Source organism: Olea europaea, unplaced genomic scaffold (assembly GCF_002742605.1).
Source record: "Olea europaea var. sylvestris unplaced genomic scaffold, O_europaea_v1 scaffold1262, whole genome shotgun sequence".
Classification (NCBI taxonomy): Eukaryota; Viridiplantae; Streptophyta; class Magnoliopsida; order Lamiales; family Oleaceae; genus Olea; species Olea europaea.
This window is the reverse complement of record NW_019230068.1, coordinates 171401-193248: the sequence shown is the minus strand read 5'-3', so window position 1 is coordinate 193248 and position 21848 is coordinate 171401. Positions and strand designations below refer to the sequence as shown.

Genomic DNA, 21848 nt, shown 5'->3' with positions numbered 1-21848 from the left:
GGTGCTACACATGCGTATGGGCTACACTTCATATTTAATTTTATTGTTTAATTTACAGTTTCTTAGGCAATGTCTTGTGGATTTTGTCTTTTACAATCTTTATTGCTTTCACAACTTTAAGTGATCAACTCTTGCTATTAGACTAGGGCATGGCTCAAAATAAGATTTTATAAATTGATGGCGATTAGAAAGATGCATGCTTGGAAGTGTTTATAAACAGTTTCATTTATAAATAAATAAAAAATGAGATGTGGATATGGATAGTACTTGTTGGTTTCACGAAATATTTGAAGAAAAGTGATTTGAATATTTATAAACGTATGCCAAAAAATAGAATAAATGCAAATAGAGTTAAAATGAATCTAAATTGTGTACTGGAAGCATGGGCGGAGAAACACGGGAAACAAGCAAATGTAAAAAAAAAAAAAAAAAATTACACTAAGATAATACATAGGGAAGAAAAAAAAAAGGGAATAAACTAGGCTCTGTCCGCCATTGACTAGGAAGGCCTTTAAAAATTATCCGAGGTTCTGCTTAATTTCGTTACAAGACTTTTGTGTTTTGACTATTTGTTTATTTCCCATTTTCTAAGACATACTTTTCTCACATACTCGTTTTCAATATTTTTTAATAAAATAATTGTGCACATGAACCTATAATTTTTTTCCTTACTCATTCACCTTTCATTTTCTAAAATATCAATTTCTCTAAAATATATTCTCAATGTCTACTGAACATGAGGTAAGCAAATTACATAAATGAGCCAAGAAAATAAATTGACAATCATGATTTTAACTCCTATGTTGCTTCCCATTTCCAAGTCTACCGTTCATGTCCATTTAGCTAGAATATAATTTAAAACATGTGGACATATATTGATCTATATTCATGACGAATATAGAAAACGCAACTATATGAAGACTTGTCACAACTCTATTTCCTTTCACTTCTTTCTTGCCGAAATTTCTCGTGAACTTTAGAAATGAAATCCAAATTATCCTAGTATGTATGTATTCATGTTCCAATAAGTCTATTTTTTTTTACTTATAACAAGAAACTTCAACAATTAAAATTGTAAACATGACTTGACTAATATCTAACACTTAATTCAATCTGTCAATCAATCATTACATATGCGACTACTATTGCTATAGGTGATAGATTCAAAAGTAGGTTTCCCGTTCCCTTAACTATTAAGTGACTTTTCGTTTGATCAATTCAAGCAGTCATTTCTGACATTCAAGAATTCATTCAAGGGTGTTCACAATGTAGTTTTCGATTCTATTTTTCAATGAATAATGCTATTTACAGTTGCCCACTATCACATTTGCCTTACGTGGTATGCATGTGGTGGTTAGTGATTTGATACATTGTATCAAATCACTAACCGCCACATGTACGCTATGTAGGACGACTACGACAGTAAGCGATTGCGAATAGCATTATTCCTTTTCAAATGATTGTATGATATAACATGAAAATTTATTATGCAACTGATTGCTTGAAAATATGCATCGTAACTAAAGAAATTTGCTTTCTTGGCTTCAGTAATACAACCAGAATTGATTCAAGGGTGTTTCCAATGTAGGTTTTGGTTCTATTTTTCAAAATGATGGTACGATCAAGCATGGGCATTTACTGTGCAATTGAGTGCTTGAAAATATGAGTTCCAAGAAATGTCCTTTCCTAGCTTATTGGAGCACAATTCACTACGCACTCAACTTGAAAGGCAAAAAGTAGATGAAACAAGATTCAAAAAAGGGGGATAAAAAATTCGTTATTCAAAAAAGGGTGGAAAAAATCATGATTCCATGAATTTAATGCCGCACATAATTTAAAGTGTGTGATTGTGTCAAGTTGCATTTCGTATCATTGCCTCAGAATATATGATTTTCTTCTTCTTTTATTTTAATAAATTTTATTTTATTTATTTATTTTAACATATTTCTTGATTGTTTTTATTCGTTTGGCATAAAATTGTTTTTGTATGTGACCCTGGAAAATAACTGCGTAATTGATTGTTGAGTTGGACTAGTGTCTAAAAATGTAATACTTGAGTTTTGCCAACTTAAGCTAATTAATATTGTAACTTATTTATATTAGGTTTACATAAAAACTCTTTAAACTAATTATTTAATCTTTTTGCCAAAACATGTACATGAGATAATTAATTTTTAACCCCTATTCATTTTATGGATCATTTTTGTGTTTTCTTGTATGATTATTTAGGTAATAAAGTAGTAGACTCTAGCGCCATAAAACATGTAATGCTCGAATAGGCAATCTGTAATCCATTCTATGAAATGATGTGACCCAAAGTTGAACAGGCCAAATGTTAGAGTAAATTAAATAGAAAAAATCATTTGAAAGTAAATCATGTGACTATACTGTTAGTAAACAAGAAGTTATTAGGGTTTTAATGTAAATTTTAGGAAGGGTATGGGCTACACTGTAATATTTAATTCCCTTTCCACATTATGGTTTACACTTTTATCCAATATTCTCCTTTATTTTTTTATTTTTTTTACTTTATTTTTATTTTTTATTGCTTTCAAAACTTTAAGTGATCCATCCTGATCATTAGGCTACTTTTCCAATAGCATATCATCACTTGTGCGTGTGAATAATTATTTTAACATGCTTGCGATGCCTTGTATGCCATATTTTTATTATTTGTAAATAAAACATACTATTTATAGTTTTCTTCATTTTTATGTGGAATTGTAACAGTTAATTTTCATAATTTTAAAAAATGAATAAAATCTCATCTACATATACCGTATTCATTCTTTATGCCTTGCGTGTTTTGTCATTTTGTACTATTTTTTGGACATAAACATAATTATCATTTGTTAGTGCATGTGAAACAATAATTTGCAAAATTTGTAAAAAAGTTGTATATGTGCTATGCATACTCTCTCTCTCTCTCTCTCTCTCTCTCTCTCTCTCTCTCTCTCTCTCTCTCTCTCTATGTATATATGTGTGTGTGTGATAGTTCAAACTCTAAATATATGATTATCATGATTGGTATGACATGTCAGTGAAATGATCAAATTTTTGTTGACATTGATTAAAATATTACTTTTGAGTAAATTTCGCTTAGAGAGCAATGGATTGTCTTTGTTGTCATTAGAATACATTTTTTTTTCTTATTGCATTAACTAAGACTAATAAATAGAGTAAATAAATTATAGAACTTTGTTTTTTAAATTCTATATCGTTTGGTTTTACATATTTAGTGAATTGATGTTAACTTAAAATATTAGTCTATTGGGCAAAGAAGATGGAATATTACAATAAGAAAATCATTGTCAGTCATGAGAGCTAGCTTATATGAGGATGTCTATACCAAACGATTTTAAATTCTAGTCTTGTTATAAATTATAATTATATTATTTCCCGTCTCACTCTTATCTTTAAATTTTAGGTCAATAAAGTTTATGTGTGATTTTTAAAACTATAACTGGGCTACGAAAAGGGGTTTGGTTTCTCAACCTTATTTTATTGATGTTGCAATTAATACTCTTATTTCGTAAAGACAAACGTTAGACATACTCTACAAACAATTCATTGATACTTTTTTTTTTCTATTTTTTGTTAACAAAAATTGTGTACTAGTTGTTCATGCTTGGGAGCTTGCAATATTTAAATTGCAAGTCTTTTATGAGAGACTTAAGAAATAATGGTTTGTATAATATATTTGTGAAAGTAGACACGTAGTGTAATTACATTACGTATCCACGTGGTGCATTTTATAATTTTTTCTAAGGGTAATGCATTGGATCATTTTAAGAACCATATGGACAAATGTGTTTGGTAGCTTTATAAGTTTTCTACTAGGAAGCTCAATAATGTGCACCAGTCAAGTGTTGTACCTCCATTATAAAATTTGTACTTTCAAACTGTTAAATATTTTTCTTAAATTTTGTCTCCAATTAGAAATTCTAATTGAGAATTTTTGTGTGTCACATGTGATGGTGCAAGCACAACGATTATTTAATTATTTGATATATTTTGTGCACTTTTAATTTCAATTTTCTATTTAGAGGAATTCCTCCAGTATTCCATGATTTTTTATGTAACTATATATTAGTTATAGGATATTAGTTATAGGATATTTCCATAGGATATTAGCGCATGCCTTGTAGCTATAGGATATTTCCATTGATTCAAAATAAAGGATTCTTCGAGTTCTACAAAATTATGTAACTATCAATGTTTGTATTCCTATTGGAAGATTTAATATTAAATTGATAAAATATGCTATGACTTCAAGAAAGCTACTTAGTAGAAATTATAAGTTGGTAGAAAAGAATGGTGGATAAATGATTACCAGTTGTACGTCTACAAAATGTATGGTCAAAATTAATATTTGGCTTTGAAAAGTAACTTATAAGCATGTTTTACACGAAAAATCTAATGATCAAAATGAAATATCCCATAAAGTTCAGGGATCTAGTAAACTATATTGAGTTTTTTGTTCAAATCCTATTCACATAGAATACCTTTGATGTCTGTATCATGATTACCTATAAAAATATTGCTCTCTGCTATCACTCCCTCACACTATCTATTTGAGTAATTCTATCACTCTTTCACTTTATTTTCTAACTTCATCAGGCAAATAAATTTTATTTTCCAACCTATAACTCGCAGCAAGGGCAGAGCCGGGAAATTTGTTCAGTATGAGCACAATTTATCGTTGTCAAATTTCAATTTTTTGATCATGGATTTAATGATAAAAATTTGATATCCAATTACTACTTGGAATAATTCAAAATGACATAACAGAATCATAAATACTGGAAGCAAGCAAAGCAATTCATGACAATTAATCTAGCAATACTAGAATCAATTAATATTGCAAGTTGTGCAGTCATACTTCAAAATGACAGAGTCAGCAACTTAGAGAGGCAGTGGTACTGGAACCGAAAGTTTGGTAGCGAAGGCATTTGAAGAGCAATGTGTAAGCACTAGGTTCTGATCAATTGAAGAGCAAAGTACTAATTTCATATGTTAAAAGGAAGAAAAAACCAAAAATTATTACAATCTACACAAATCAAAATAATGAAAAGTAAGAATGAAAAAACGAGTATAAGTTTCAAGTTTGGGGGCTTCACCTTCTCTCTCTACTATGCAGGTTCTACCAAAGAATAGTCGATGGGTGTATCTGCCTAGTGCAGTCTAGGGCTCAAACAAAGGCAAAACAAGCGAGCCACAACGGATCCCACGATTGGAGGATATTGAATGAAAGAGGTTGAGAAAATGAGAAGTCCGGAGCTAGGAAGAGGAGGCTGAGTGGGTTAAATTGAAAATTGAACCCACTTGGAATGATTGGAATGGGTTGTAATCCTGGATTGTAATGGATCTAACGGTATTGGGTTTCACTGCTTCTAGCTTCTTCATTTCTTGGCTGGGCATTACAATTAAAAATGTAGGCTAAAAGCTAAAAAATAAAAATTTAGGCATTTGGATTGAGCCCAAAGTGGACTTCATTGGGCTCCACCCCAGACTCCTAGACCACTGCTCACCCTAAAAATCAGAATCACTTTCCAAATTTTGCCTAAGAGGGTTAGCTATTCCTCACGAAATTTGACTTTTTTTGAGGTAAGAAATCCTTTGTTTTGCTATTTTGGATGTTTCTTATCAACATAGTAGGTGATTCTTTCTACGGGGTTTGGTTACTTTAGGTTAAACTTCAGGGAAGCTCACCCTTTGATGAAGAAGCACAATAACAATCCCTAACCTTTTTAATCTTTACAGACTTTACTCTATCAATTAATTTGTGCTAGGGAAAGTCCTTGACCCTTCAGAAATATGCAAAAGCTCAACCTTTGATCAAGGAGCACAATCATGCTGAGGTAATTTAAATAAAGAAAAAAAGCAAAACAGTCCATAACCTTTTAATTTTTATAGACTTTACCCTAATATTTAATTTGTGCCAAGAAAAGTCCTTAACCACTCAGAAATATGTAGTTAGAGTCCAAATGGATGGAAGCCATCCAATTAACTGTTAGTTGACCAATAAAAACTGATTTAGACAAAATTTCACTACTAAAAAACAGAGCATTAAGTACGGATTTTTCGTTCCTAAAGCCTCAATATCCGTTGCTAATTATCTTCACCAATGGAATATTTGCAACCTCAAAGCTGTTGATAATTTGAGGGTCGCTGATAGTTACCAATAGATCTTGCCGTAAGTAAAGAGTAAATATTTTACCAACGGATATTCCATTGGTAAAGTGTGAATCTTTTACCAACGAAATTTCCGTTGGTAAAAGTCTTAACCAATACTAACTGACTTTCCATTGGTAAATGTCTACATTACAATGGGCAAAAATCAATGTTGTAAATAATTGTATGATAAAAAAATTATTTATTATTATTATTATTATTATTTATTTAATTATTTAATAATTATAATTTTTTTTTTATTTTTAGCCAATTGAATTGAAAGGCTAAAATATTGTTTAACTCCTTATTGAACCACAAATTTATAGAGGGCAACTACAAAGATATTGTTGTAAACTTCCGATGTAGGATAAGTGAACTATTTTTACCAACGGATAATCCGTTTCTAATTACCAACAGAATATCCATTGCTGAAAGATCAAAATGTTAAAGGGTTATATTAGGCACGGAATATCCGTTGGTAAAGAAATATCATTTTTGCTAACGAATAATCCGTTTCTAATTATCAACGGAATATCTATAGGTAAAAGCTCAAAATGATAAATAGTTATATTAGGTACGGAATATCCGTTGGTAAAGAGATATCATCTTTACCAACGAAAAATTCGTTGCTAATTATTGTAGCTAAAAGTGAATTACTTTTACCAACGGATAATTTGTTTTTAATTAATCCGTTGGTAATATTCGGTACATCATCTACAGAATATCCGTTTGAGGAAGATCCAAATGTTAAACGGTCACATTAGGCATGGAATATTGGTTGGTAAAGAGATATCATCTTTACCAATTGAAAATCTATTGCTAATTATCGTAACTAAAAGTGAATTATTTTTACCATTGAATAATCTGTTTCTAATATGTTGGTAATTTTCTATAGGTAAAAAGCTTTTTTTTAGTAGTGTTTGATAAGGGTAAAATGATAACTTTAGTCAAGCCCATATTAGAAAAAAATCAGAAAATCAAACACCAGCATCGGGACCTAAGCCATCACCGCCTCCGACACGATCGCGGCATCAGCTATATTTTTGGTCAGTCAAATTAAACGAAAATCACCTCGCAAATTTCAGATCCTGTAGCATCACCGAGTTAAGTTAAATTCCTAAGAATATCAATTCCTTCGTAGTCAAGTCTCATTTGAACAACTCGAAACCCAATGCTAGGACTGAATATCATGTATAAGGATAAAGATTCGACATCATTTCACAAACCCATGTTTCATTTTTATTAGATAACTTAAATAATTCAATTTTATGCTCGGTGGATTATTCAATTTTATCAAAGGTATATTTGCCTATTTTAGATAGGTTTTCCATGCAGTAATTTTCATTACCAATTTCATTACCAAGCACAAAAGCCAATGCATCGGAGTCCAAATCTCCACATCCACTGATTTTGAGCGATTTCCATTCAAAGGTAAGGGAACACAGTTTTTTATTTTCGAGCAATTTCCTTAGATTTCATCCATTAGGAGGTAAGGGAATGCAATTTCCTCGGATTTCAGCAAACTCTACCCCCACTGCCTATGCTAGTGTTTACAGCCACCATGTGCATCAATTGCCTTGATTTTGAGTGGTTGAAAAATAATTTGAAAAGTTCGTTAGATTGTATGGATGCGGGTAAAAAAGAGGAAGTTTGAAAGAGGTAGAGCTTAAGTGAATGTTGATGTGTGGCTGGAGATGGCCCAACCAAAAGTGACAAGTGGCATGTGGGTTTCCCCAAATGGGTAGGTAGGAGTGAACGGGGAAGATGATGTATATATTCTTTTTTTTATCCCTTGTTTGTTTACCATTTTCTCCGAAATATGTTCTCTCCTATTCACCACATGTTCTTCGATAAAATAATATTATACATAAATTTAAAGAAATTTCTTATTTTTTCATTCACATATCCTCTATCAAATCACCATTCCAAAATGCGTTTTTGGCTAAAAAAATGGGGCTAAAATAAGTCTTTATGCTTTGTTTTAATTATTTAATTGTTTCACGTGAAAAAATAGCAAAGTTACCATTTTGCTCTTATCGAATTTTGTCAAAATCAAAATTTTGGTCAACTGGATGGTTTCCGTGTATTTGGACTTTCGCTGCATATCTCTGAAAGGGTTAGGGATCTTCATTGACACAAATTGTAAGTTAGGGTAAAGTCTATAAAAATTAAAAAAGGCTAGGGACCGAGGCTACAATTTTCCCTTGAAATAATTCTGTTCCTTTGGTTAGTCCAATTCAGATAAGAATAATCTTATTTATCATCATGATGATGGAACATCGATAATGTGACAATCATTATCCCTTACATTTATCTCTCTCTTTTCTCCTCCTCTATTAATTACTTATCTCTCGCAACAAACAGAGTAACTGAGAATGAATATGTGCTGCGCTTCGACTTAGTCCTATAACTAGTTAGCTGGTCCTTTTTTAATCCTAACCCTAAAAAACCAACGAGTCACTTTTTCGTAGAACTCGAAGAATCCCCTATTTTGACTAAATGAGAATATCCTATAGATACAAGTTCTGCACTTGACTAGCCTAATATATAGTTACATAAAAATCGTGAAATATTGTTAAAATTCCTCTAAATAGAAAATTGAAATTAGTAAGTGCCCAAAATATATCAGATTACTAAACAATTGTTGAGCTTGTGCCCTCACACTTGACACGTAAGAATTCTCAATTCTCTATTAGAATTCAAATAGGGAACATAATGTAAGAAAAATAATTTAAATTTTGATATAGTAAAATTTTATAATTCAAGTACAAAACTTGACTAGTACACATTGATGAGCTCTCTTGTAGGAAACTTATAAAGCTACCAAACTCATTTGTCACTATGGTTCTTAACTGCTCCAATATATCACCCTTTGACAAAATTATAAAATAAACCATGTTGATACGTAATGTAATTACGCCGCGTGCATTATGCATACCATTATTTCTTAAGTATTCACAAATAAATGCAAGTTCTTCTAAAAAATAATTAGGAAAAGAATAACGAAACATATACTGCATAAATAACATTCTATAAAGTTGATATGTTGTGCTATGTTTTCTAATTAAATCTGCAAGTTACCTACTGCTATTTCATAACCATGAACAACTAGTACACTTTTTTTGTTAAAAAATCGAAAAAAGTATCGACGAATACTTTTTAGAGCATATCTAATATTTGTCTTTGCAAAATGTTAGATTTTGAGTTGGCAATTCTGTGAACAAAATGGTCAAATTGTAATTATTTAAAAGTTTGGGGTCAATTTGTCGATGTTTAAAAGTTAGGGTTCAATTTGTACATGTGTAAAAGATGGGAGACTAAGTCGCAATTTTGTTAAAGTATGTTAGGGTTCGAGTTGTTAAGTAGGGCAAGATGTGTCGTTGAAGTTTCGTTAGCTGCATGCCAAGTGGTTGCTCGAGCGTCAAAAGCAGAAAGCCTTTCTCTTGCTTATCGCCCCTACTTTGCTCGAGCGAAACAACATCGCTCAAGTGAAAGCTTTACCTGGAGAACCCTATTTTCCTTTTTTTTTTTTAGCCATATGACCAAAAACATCCCATATAAATTGTATTGTGTTGTTTTTTCACATTTTTCTTAAGGATTGAACTTGTAGAAAAACTTATTGCTCTTTGATTCATTCACTCGATCCTACATTCTTTGAGCGCAATCACATAAAAACATCAAAATCACTTTCTTCAAACACCATAACACATTTGTTGAGTCTTGAAGATCAAAGAAGGAGATCGGGGTTTTGATCATTAGAGAACGGGGAGTTCTCTTGAGTCAACATAAGAGAAGAAATCAAGAGCTAGGAATTGGTGTAGCAAGCAATCCAGGAGGGCTAGGAGCCGAGAGTTGGTGTAGGATCATGCGTTCCAAGAAAGCTTTGAGAAATACTACAATCAGGAGGTCGAAAAAACTATTGTGGGTTGAGTCTGATGAATTGTAAGTGATTTCTTCATTTATAGTGGATTTATACTGGCTTGGGCCCCGAGTTTTACCCACATTGGGGTTTCTCCATCATAAAATAAGGGTGTACTTTACAATTCTTGCAATTTACTTGTTTTTGATATTTCAACATATGATAGTAAAGCATGTGAATTGATCTCGACAAATTAATATTTGTGACTTGTTGCTTATATTAATTAATTGGTAAAAATTTCGCATAAACACCTATTCACCCCCTCAAGTGTTGATTGGGTCAAACAACATTATTGCAAGTGGTATCAGAGCCTACCTTCGAGTCGTGACCTATTATTGTCTAGATGAGTCAATCACTTTTTGTGCCTTCGTATTTTGATGGAAGCAACTATGCATACTGGAAGGTTAGGATGCGTGCATTTCTTAAGTCCCTAGATGAATATGTTTGGGTGAGTGTGCAAAATGATTGGAAACCTCCTTCCACAACTGTGTCAGGTGTTGTCAATCTAACTGATATTTTACTTTAAGCTAATGAAGAACTAGTTGATTGCAACTGGAATAGCAAAGGACTTCATGCTTTGTTTATGGCTTTGTCTCCTGAAGAGTTCAGGAGAGTGTCAATATGCGAAACTGCTAAAGAGGTTTGACACATTCTAGAGACTACTCATGAGGAAACTAAAGCCGTAAAAATTTAAAACTACATATGTTAGCCTCTAGGTTTGAAGAAATTAGGATTAAAGATGATGAATTGTTGGATGAGTTTTACGCAAAATTGAATGACATTGTAAACTATAGCTCAAACCTAGGTGAAAAGATTCTCGAATCCAAAATTGTGAGAAAGGTTCTTAGGTCTTTGCTTGAGAAATTTAGACCTAATTTTACAGTTATCAAAGAAATAAGGATCTGGACATGGTTAAGATAGAAGAACTCGTAAGGTCCCTTCAAACCTATGAACTTACCATTTCAAAATCTAAGAAAAAAGTCCATAGCGTTGAACACAGTTAAAAAAGAAGAGTCTGAGTCATCTGACTTAGAAATCCTTAGAGATGAGGAAATAGCCTACTTTGTGAAGAAATTCTAGAAGGCATTAAAGAGCAAGAGATGGCCTCAAGAGAGAAAGAAAAGAGCCCCTAGTAAATTTTAGAAAGATAGTAGTGATAAATCGACTGCTAGGAACTCTAGTAAAAAATCTCAGGTAGTTAGATGCCATGAATGTTAGGGGTTTGGTCATTATAGGAATGAATGCCTTAGTTTTAAGAAAATTTTGAAAAGGGGAAAAGTAAGGCATTAGCTGTGTCATTGAATGATGATGAAACGAACTCGAGTGATCAAAGTGAATCCTCTAGTAGTGAAGATGAAAAAGGATATGTGGCTTTTTTGTCCACAGTTAAGAGTGAGTCTGGTAAGGAGAGTGGTAAGGTTGAAGAAGAGGTACACAGTGAGAACTCTAGTGACGATACTGAGGATGAGACTGATATACAAGAGGCTTATCAACTTCTATTTAAGGAAATTTTTAAAATCAAGAAGGTAAATAAAGCCCTATTCAAGAAGGTAAACGAACTTGAGAGAGAGAAAGAGAGGCTCACGAGTGATCTTCAGGTCTTTTCTAAAAGCCTTAGTGAATTGACTGTGTCAATGAGAAGCTAGAGGACAAGGTTAAGATACCGACTTACTTGTGAGTTAGAGAAATCTAATACTCAACTGTAGTCTTTTATGAGTGGGACTAAGAAACTGGACAACTTGTTAGGAATGAACAAACTAGCTAGGTCTAAGATTTGTGAAAAGTGTTAGCAATATGATCAGTACATCTAAGATCACATTTGTGTATCCTTCCAACAAGTCTAGTAACTCAACCAATCCTGAACCTAAAAGTAACAGTGTCACTGAATTGAATGCTACTAGAGTCCGAGTGTCACCTAAAATTCAGCATCAACAATCACATGTATTTGAACCTAGGTTCATACCCACTTGCCATCACTGTGGAGCTTTAGGACACACGAGACCTAGGTGTCGTAAGCTAGCCAATAGGAATAAAAGTCAGGATATCCCGTCAGGTTAGCTTTCTTTCAAATCAGGTTTGTCACTTAACTGAGATGGTGACAAAATTGGCTAGGATCACCTCGACCTCTAGAAAAGTTTGGATCAAGAAATCTAATATGGCTAGGCATGGCGAGAATCTGAATTGCTTTGTAGGTCATGTTGCATATAAGGCTCAAAATACATGTATGTGGTATCTTGATAGTACTTGATCTAGACACATGTGTGGAAATAAGGCATTGATTTCTATCCTTGATGATTGCAATGGTGGTGTAATTACCTTTGGAGACAAGGCTACGGCACCTATCCATGGTAAAGGTACCATCAACATATTTGGACTTCCTACAATATCTAATGTGCTTTGTGTAGAGGGTCTAAAGTCCCATTTGTTGAGCATTAGCCAAAATTATGATGCTGATTATGAAGTGAGTTTTGCTCAAAAAAGGTGTACTGTTTACGACTCTTCAGGTGGTGTTGTCCTCGAAGGTGTTAGAACTTCCGATAATTGTTATGAAGTTCTCCCAAACTCTAATTGTGTACAGTAGTGCTAAAATTGAAATGACTAAACTTTGGCATCAAAGACTCGATCATGTTAAGTATAAAAGTTTGTCAAAATTGGTCAAAAAGAAAATTGTTGATGGCTTGCCTAAAATTGAATAAAATGAAAATGTTGTGTGTAAACCTCGTCAACAAGGAAACAAGTTAGGATAAACCAAAAACAAACCTCTAAAATTTTAACAAACAGACCTCTAGAACTTCTCCATATGGATTTAGTGGAAACATCTAGGACTGAAAGGCTAGGAGGTAAACGTTATATTCTTGTTTTGGTAGACGACTTCTCTAGATACACATGGATTGAACTATTAAGAGAAAAATCTAAAACATGTGATCTAGTTAAATCCCTATGTAAAAGACTTAGAATTTAACAAAATATTTCCATTTCTAGGGTTCGAAGTGATCATGGAAAGGAGTTTGAAAACTCTAATCTTGAACACTTTTGCTTGGAGGAGGGATTCAGCATGAGTTTTCCTCACCGATCACTCCACAGCAAAATAGAGTTGTTGAGAGGAAAAATAGAGCACTTCAGGAAATGGCTAGGGCCATACTTCATGACAATGATCTAGCAATGCATTTCTGTGATGAAACTATTAACACTGCTTGCCATAGAGTAAACATAGTATATCTGAGACTGAAAATCGATAAGACTCCTTATGAGATCTGGAAGGGCAAGAAGCCTACTGTCAAATACTTACATGTGCTTGGCAGCAAGTGCTACATTCTGAGGGATAGAGAAATCTTAGGCAAGTTTGATTCCAATAGTGATGAAGGGGTTTTTCTAGGATATTCTAAAAATAGTAGAGCCTATCGTATATAAAACTTGCGTACTCGGAGTGTCATGAAGTCTATAAATGTTGTTGTTGATGATGCTTTCACTGAAGGGGAGAGTGTTGAAAATGGGGTAGATTTAGATGATCTAAGTGATGATCAAGAAACCACAACTGAGAATAAAGAACAATCAATTCCAAAATCTTCGCGCCTCCTAAAGGTATAGATATCTCTAATAAGGATCTACCACCTAGTGAACAAACTAAGCTTCCTAGAAAGCCATCATCCAAGGTCAAGTCTAACCATCCTAAGGTCAAGATAATTGGAGATCTAGATGAAGCTATGAGGTTACGAAAGAGAGTTCTGAATAACCTAACATATACAAGCTATGTATCCCAAATTAAGCCTAAGAAAGTAGAAGAAGCCCTTAGAGATGAATGTTGGGTAAATGCAATGCATGATGAACTTAATCAATTTGTTCGAAACAATTTTTGGTATCTAGTGCCTAAGTTTGATGATTGCAATGTGATAGGTACTAAGTGGATTTTCAAGAACAAGACCGATGACTAGGGTACCATAACATGAAATAAGGCTAGGCTAGTTGTCCAGGGATACACTCAAGTTGAAGGGGTAGATTTTGATGAGACATTTGCCCCTGTTGCACATCTAGAGTCCATCTGTATCCTTCTTATAGTTGCTTGTACTTTAGGATTCAAGCTATATCAAATGGATGTCAAGAATACTTTCTTGAAGGGAATATTTCAAGAAGAAATATATGTTTAACAACCCAAAGGATTTATTGACCTTAAGTTTCTTCATTATATCTACAAATTGAATAAAGCCTTGTATGGCCTGAAATAAGCTCCTAGAGCTTGGTATAATAAACTCACTGCATATCTCGTTGACCATGAGTTTTCACGAGGTGGTGTGATAGAACTCTATTCGTTAGGCATATTGAAGAAACTATAACTATAGCACAGATCTGCATTGATTACATTGTGTTTGGCTCTCCCATTAACTCTCTTACTTATGAATTTGCCAAATGTATGAACGAGAATTTGAGATGAGTATGGTTGGAGAGCTAAGTTCCTTTCTTAGCCTTCAAGTAAAGCAAACCAACTATGGGTTGTTTATTTCTCAATCAAAATATGCCAAAGACCTAATAAAAATATTTGTACTAGACAGTAAAAAACACACAAGGACACCCATGAGCATGAGTTTTAAGTTAGGTCATGATCCTACAGGTACGAGTGTTGATCAAACATTGTATAGGAGTATGACTTACTCTAGCTTACAGCTAGTAGACTTGACATAGCAATTAGTATTGGAGTGTGTACGATATTTCAGGCTGATCCTAAGGAATCCCATCTGAGTATAGTGAGGCGTATCATTAGGTATGTTAGTGGGATCGTAGATTATAGGATCTTATATTCTAGAGAGTCTAATCTTGATCTAGTCGGCTATTCTAACATCGACTGGGCTAGAAATGCCGTTGATAGAAAAAGTACCTCAGGTGGATGTTCTTATGTTGGTTCTAATCTTGTTTTATGGATGAGTAAGAAACAAAACTCAATCTCCTTGTCTACATCTAAGGTAGAATACATTGTAATCGATAGTTGTTGCACTCAGTTGCTTAGGATGAAACAAATGCTAAGTGATTATGGGATAAAATAGGGTACCATAATTGTGTCTGTGACAACACCAGTGCTACCAACATCTCTAAAAATCATGTTTAGTATTCTAGGACCAAACATATTTGCATTGGTCATCACTTCATTCGAGAGCTAGTTGAGTCCAATGTGGTATCCATAGAACATATTTCTATTGAAAATCAACTTGCCGATCTATTCACTAAAGCTCTAGATTGTCTGAGGTTCGAATTACTTAGAAAGGCTATCGGCATGTGTGTTCCTCCTTGATCACCCTCACAAGTACATACATGTCTACTTTATTTCATTAAATCATTTTTGCATTAATTGCATTGCATGTTTATTTTGATTTGTATCTGCCTACCATTTCACATTTCTTTTAAATTTCTTATATATATGTATTAAAAAAATATTAGGGATGGTATTTCCTTGCCACTATTTCTTATAGACAGGGGGAGAAAGATCATTATATACTGCTTTCATTGAATTACAGGTCCTAGTGGCATTGGATTTGACCTTCAATCATAAAAGACTCACACTGTAGTGATTTAGCAGTCACTTCTCACAAATTTAAGATTTTGAGTCTTACTTGCATGGAATTAGTGGCACTTTTCACATGGGTCACATATACAATTTACTCATCTGTACTTGATCCCGATGTATGGAGAAATGTTTCTAATCATTGAGCATGTTGCATTTGTGATCAATTGCATTTTTAAGTGGACATACATGTTACAATCATGCCTTATTATATATATTTCTAAAAAATAAAAAAGGGAGAGAGAATGTGTACCAAAATTCAAAGATCTATAAAAGGTACTAATTTTCAAAGTTTCTAAACTGATGCTACATTGCAAAATTTATAAACTGGTGCTTTATTTATGAAATTTCATGCTTTAGTGCTATTTTTGTCATTTTATCTTCGGTTGCTTGGCACTGGGACCTCGCTCGAGCGATATTAACAGAATGTCTTTCGCTTGCCTTACTCAAGTGAAGCGAGCCTATTTGTTTCTCGCGAAAGATTTAACGTCATTTTTCCCATTTCTTTCAATTCTACTCTCTATTTCCTCTCGCCCACGACACTCTTGGTAGTGTATTGCTTCGATTACTAGAGGTAGCTAGTCCTAAAAGCTTCATTTCATCTTTGCATCACATTTTCCTCTCCAATTTGGGTAAGTCTCTTGCGAACCCTAGTTTGAGGTCAATTTGGGGTTTTTCGGTTTCCACTTATTTTTAGCCTAATTAAAACTTTTGCCTTGGCATACTGGTTGTGTGGGATATGTGATTCCTTGTTGTATGTCATTGCCCACTTCATTTGCATTCGAATTGTCTTTGCATAACTTTTATACTTTATCTTTACTTTGCGTCGATGTTTTGGAAAATTTTTGAATGTGATTGAGTATGTTCTAGATGCTACATTACTAAGGTCTGATTAGGGATGCTAGTTGTGCATTGGGGTTTTGAATTTGAGGCTGGATTTCTTTGCTTTATTCATGCCTGCAATGTGTTCGTTGTTATACTTCACTCACACTAGACTTTACCATTTGGCATTTTTTTGCATCCATTTATTGCAAGTGGTATCTTGGCCATTTCTATGTCCTTCGGTCATTACTCTGGGCATGTACTTGTTGGGTTTAGTGTTGGCATCATGACTTGCAATGTGTTCCCTTCGTCCTGCAGTCATGTTCCTTATGTCTAAGTTATGTCATCTACATCCATACATTGTTGTCTTGCGACTGCATCTATTGACACCCCAATATGTTTTGCATTATTTTACTTGGTCTTGCATGTTTGTACTTTTGTGCCTTGATTTGCATCCCTTTGCATTAGCAACTTTCCTGCATTGTTTTGCATGACGGATTATGGTTGGGTATTGTAGTACGTACATTCATGTATTTTTATTCTTGGGTGATTTATGAGGCTTGACGTTGCCTTCTGTATATTGTGTTCCAGGTAGCAACTAAGAAGACTAGGATTGCTGCTTAGCCTACTAGTGGGTCGACATCATACAACCAGTCTAAGTTTATCTCCTGCTCAAGAAGTGTTTGGGAGATAGTTTTCATTGCATTCGGTCCTAATAGAGCGTAAGGTCACTCTATCTGACCTACCGCTTGACCTAGCAGCCATATTCACCTCACGGGGTTGGGAGTATTTGCTGATTGGTTTAAATTCCCTACATAGTCTCCTGGTTCAGGAATTTTATGTGAACATTCATGATATTAATGGATCGTCATTGAGGGTGTTCTTTCGAGGTCAGACACTTAAGATCACACCAGATGTTATTTCTAGCTCTATTCATGTCCTCTGTGTCATTCATCCTATTTACCCGTATCTCTTGGCTGATTCTTTCCCAGCCGACTCTTTGGTTTGGTCTAGATTGTTTAATAGTCCTTTAGGAGGTGGGCCTTATGTGATTCGTACGGGATCGCTTTCTACTAACCAGCAGGTTTTGCTATGCATTGTGTGCACAAATCTGTGGCCGATTTCTCACACCTCCTCCTTGCCTATGGAGATCGAAGGCGGGATTTTTGTATGCTCTGCTACATGAGGATTCTATTGACCTACTCACCTTCATTTGTCAACACATTTTACGGACATTTAGGATACCAGGTCATAGGATTGGTCTTCCATATGCTTGCTTGATCCACCATTTGGTGACATCTTTTGGGGCTTCTTTTCTTGAGAGGGTATCCCGATGGGCTCTTAATCCCATTAGACATACTGCCATCTCCCAGAGTCTATCACATGGTGTATCACCTGCTTCTACTCCTGTTGAGCCAGCAAACCCCGTTGACCCGACAATGCCTACTGATCCTATAGGTAACCTTCTTGCTAATTTCTCAGATATTCCTCCGTCTTATTCTGATATTCCTACGTCTGATACTGATATTCCCTCTTCTTCTACTTCTGTTCCAACACCCATTCAACTCGCTCCTACTACTATCCCTTTTGTGGCATTTATAGGTCAGATATCGATTTTGATTGGCAGCAGGCCCACATGATGGTTGAGATTACTCAACTACAAGCTGCGTCTAAACGCTATACTAAGAAATTTGCTACACTACGAGGAGCTATTGTACTTGTTCAGCATTGTATCTGGTGGATGCACGAGCACTGGGATTATGAGACTGATGTTGATGAGTCTGATGACATGGACGACGAAGATGATGGTGCTACTTAGTTACTTCAGGATCCTCTTGTCATTTGTGACAAAACGGGAGAGCAGCAGTTTGTTTTTTGTTTTTTTTTTTTGGGATTTGTGATGATTGATACACTACTTTTGCTAGATTAAGTTTTGATGTTTTGCAATATTAATGTATATTTTTGGTGTTTTGACTTACATTAATATTATATCTTAATCTAGCTTATTGATATGATATTATGGCTATCATGACAGTTTGTCTTTACTGCTTTAACTTATATAATTATTTCTCGTGCTTTTACATTTGGTATTTGAGTTGTGATTTCAGAAAACGGGTTGAAAGAAGACAAGGCAACAGTTAATTCATTCAATTGTTTTGGTCATCATTGTAATATATGTTAATGTACTATTGTTTTGTTACAGAATGTCAAAGAGGGAGTTTGTTAAATTTTGAGTTGTCAATTTTATGAACAAAGGGTCAACTTGTAATTGTTCAAAAGTTTGGGGTCAATTTGTCAATGTTTAAAAGTTAGAGGTCAATTTGTACATGTGTAAAAGAGGGGGACTAAATTGCAATTTTGTCAAAGTATGTTAGGGTTCGAGTTGTGAAGTAGGACAAGATGTGTCGTTGAAGTTTCGCTAGCTGCTCGCCAAGTGGTCGCTCGAGCGTCAATAGCAGAAAGCCTTTCGCTCGAGCGACAGTATTACCTGGAGAACCCTATTTTTCTTTTTCTTTTTTTTTTTCTTTTTGAGATTTTGGCCTGATCCATAAGACCAAAAACATCCCATATAAATTGTATTGCGCTGTTTTTCAAATTTTTCTTAAGGATTGAACTTGGAAAAAAACTTACCACTCTTTGATTCATTCATTTGATCCTACATTCTTTGAGCGCTATCACATAAAAACATCAAAATCACTCTCTTCAAACAGCGTAACACATCCTTCCAGAGCATTTGTTGAATCTTGAAGATCAGCAAAGGAGATCAAGGTTCTGATCATTAGAGAACCGGAGAGTTCTCTTAAATCCACTGGAGATAGATGAAATCAAGAGCTGAAAATTGGTGTAGCACGCAATCCGAGAGGGATAGGAGCCAAGAGTTGGTGGAGTTACACGCATTCCAAGAGAGCTATGAGAAATACTATAATCAAGAGATCAAAAAAACTAGTGTTAGTTGAGTCTGATGGATTGTAAGTGATTTCTTCATTTATAATGGATTAGTCCGGCTTCGGCCCAGAGTTTTACCCACATTGGGGTTTCTCCGTCATAAAATAATTCTGTACTTTACAATTCTTGCAATTTGCTGTTTTTCGATATTTCAACATAGGATAGTAAAGCATGTGAATTCATCTGGACAAATTAATATTGGTGACTTGTTGCATTTATTAATTAATTGGAAAAAATTTCGCGTAAACACCTATTCAATCCCCCCTCCTTTAGTTTTTGATTGGGTTAAACTAAGTTATTTCATAAAATAAGAGCATTAATTATAAATTCAATAAAATAAGGTTGGGAGTCCAAACACACATCTCGTAGACCAGATATAGGCTTAAAAATCTAAACCCTACTGCGGTACAGTGAAGTCTTTACTTTTCAATTAGTTTACAACACAATTTATGAGTTGGAACTAGCAACCATGATAAATTTTTGGATATGATGATAAGTGATACAAAAGTACTAAGAATTTAGTCCTTCTCCCAATGTCCACTCTAGTCCATGGCATGTTCGACAAAAAAAATTATGCAATACAACACGTAAAAACATGCTTGTAGTAAATCTGCAGCGTAGTGTAATTTCTAATCGTTTTTTCAAGAGTTGCTGTTTAAGGTTCCAATAAATTTTAAGATAAGTGAAAATATTAAAAACACTTTGACTTTCTGAATTCATTATTGAGTTCTTTTTTCTTTCTTTCTTTCTTTCAATTTTTTTTTTTGTGAAGAGTTTTAATTTTCACAATATGTAGAAAATAAATGAAATTAGCATTCATTTCATATGACTTGTATCCTAAACCTTTCCTCTTGCAAATCTAACATTTATTCTAAGAGTAATGCTAGCTTTGTATTCTCATCCGGTTGCAATCCCAACCTAGGTGGTACTAGATAATAAGTTAAATGGAAGATGAAATTAAATGAATTATTTTATTCTACATTTCAATTAATGCCACACTTGCACCACCTGAACTAAGGTTGCAGCCCCAATAGGGCTCAATAGTGTTACATCTTATTCTAATCATATGTATAAATTATTTTTAAAAGGTTTAAAAAGAAAATTCTTGTGTTTTGTATTTATGTAAGAACCACCAGAAAAAAAAGGAGAAAAAAAAGTAACTTGTGAGTTAAATATTTAAGTTACGGGGTTATAAGCTAAGTTTAATGACGGATGAGATTTTCAAAACCAACGCGGAGTTTTCAAGGTAATCGTTGCAGCATGTATCAACTTTTTTTGCAAGTGATAGGTGTAAAGTGGCCCACATATTGGCTTTTTTTCCTACATTTATTAGGTGTGTAAATGGATAGATTAATTGTATTCCAAAAATTATATCACCAACTATTTTTGGCGACTTGATTTAATTAAATTTTGCGGTTTGTTTTTATAAATTTGACAACAAAAATCTGATATTTATTTTCCAAAAGAAGGGAAGAACCAATTTTAAGTTCCAAAAGAATCTAAGGAAAATTGTTAAATTTTTTTTTTTATTCCGCAAGTTATAGTCTTTATGTAATACTGAGTTGTACCTTAATCCTTAATAATGATTCTTCTAGATTATTGGCATACGGGGGCTATACCTTTTACAAGTAATTATAATAATTCTAAGGCTAGAAGATGGAGTATTCCTAATTATTATCGATCCAAAAGATTGCTTGTCTTGTCCTAATTAATTTTCAAACTTACCATATATCCATCTGTAAAAGCTTTATTTCATTGTCATGAAAATTCATTAAATACATGAGTAATTGAATCTATTACGAGTAAGAAAATGACAACAATGTACCCTAGGTCCAATTGTTTGCATTTATCCTACCTTATTCGGCTTGACTACGATCAATAAATGCCCACATGCAGTAGCCTTAGTTGTATTCCAGCTAAATGGACACGGACTTAGGGACTGTAGACTTGGAAGTGGAAAGCAACATAGGAGTTAAAATCATATTTGTCTTGAGTCATAATCTCTTTATATACTTGAATTACAGACTTGAAATTTTTCTTGAATTATATTAAAGGAATCTTGAATAGTCATGAAGAACAGCTATATCCTGTATGTCTATCATTCATCCGTCATATGTTATTATCATCTCGTCTTTTGAAATAATGGAATCACGTTTTTTAAAGTTACTTTAAAGCTGATGGATTCCTTTGTTAAAGTTACTTTATTAAAGTTTGTCCATTAGTCTTGATAGATACTAAGGCTGCCAATAATAATTTTTGAGTTGGCAGACATAATTAAAATAGTACATTTCTTGAGCTTTGAACACTATATCTTTGAAATTTATCCAAGTAGTTGGGTTCATATATTCATTTTGAGTTTCTTGAGCAATACGTTCATCAATATCTATCTTATAGCAACGATCATCATTGCTTTGGGTGTAGTCGGTTCTCTGAACC

The 21848-nt window shown here is 33.8% G+C and overlaps 1 protein-coding gene across 1 annotated transcript; it reads left to right on the top strand.

Annotated features, from left to right (window-relative positions):
• The first annotated feature begins 14518 nt into the window (after positions 1 to 14518).
• On the top strand, positions 14519 to 15129 carry LOC111374597 (uncharacterized mitochondrial protein AtMg00810-like). Its single transcript, XM_022997294.1, has 2 exons — positions 14519 to 14755; positions 14803 to 15129. The coding sequence occupies exons 1-2, from the start codon at positions 14519 to 14521 to the stop codon at positions 15127 to 15129; spliced, it is 564 nt and encodes a 187-aa protein (XP_022853062.1).
• Positions 15130 to 21848: the final 6719 nt, after the last annotated feature.

Excerpts from the sequence above, each read along its gene's own strand:
- LOC111374597 (XM_022997294.1), top strand. The coding sequence starts at position 14,519 with ATGAGTATGGTTGGAGAGCTAAGTTCCTTTCTTAGCCTTCAAGTAAAG. Across the intron at positions 14,756-14,802 it reads CTTACTCTAGCTTACAGCTA|GCTGATCCTAAGGAATCCCA; the intron begins GTAGACTTGACA and ends ACGATATTTCAG.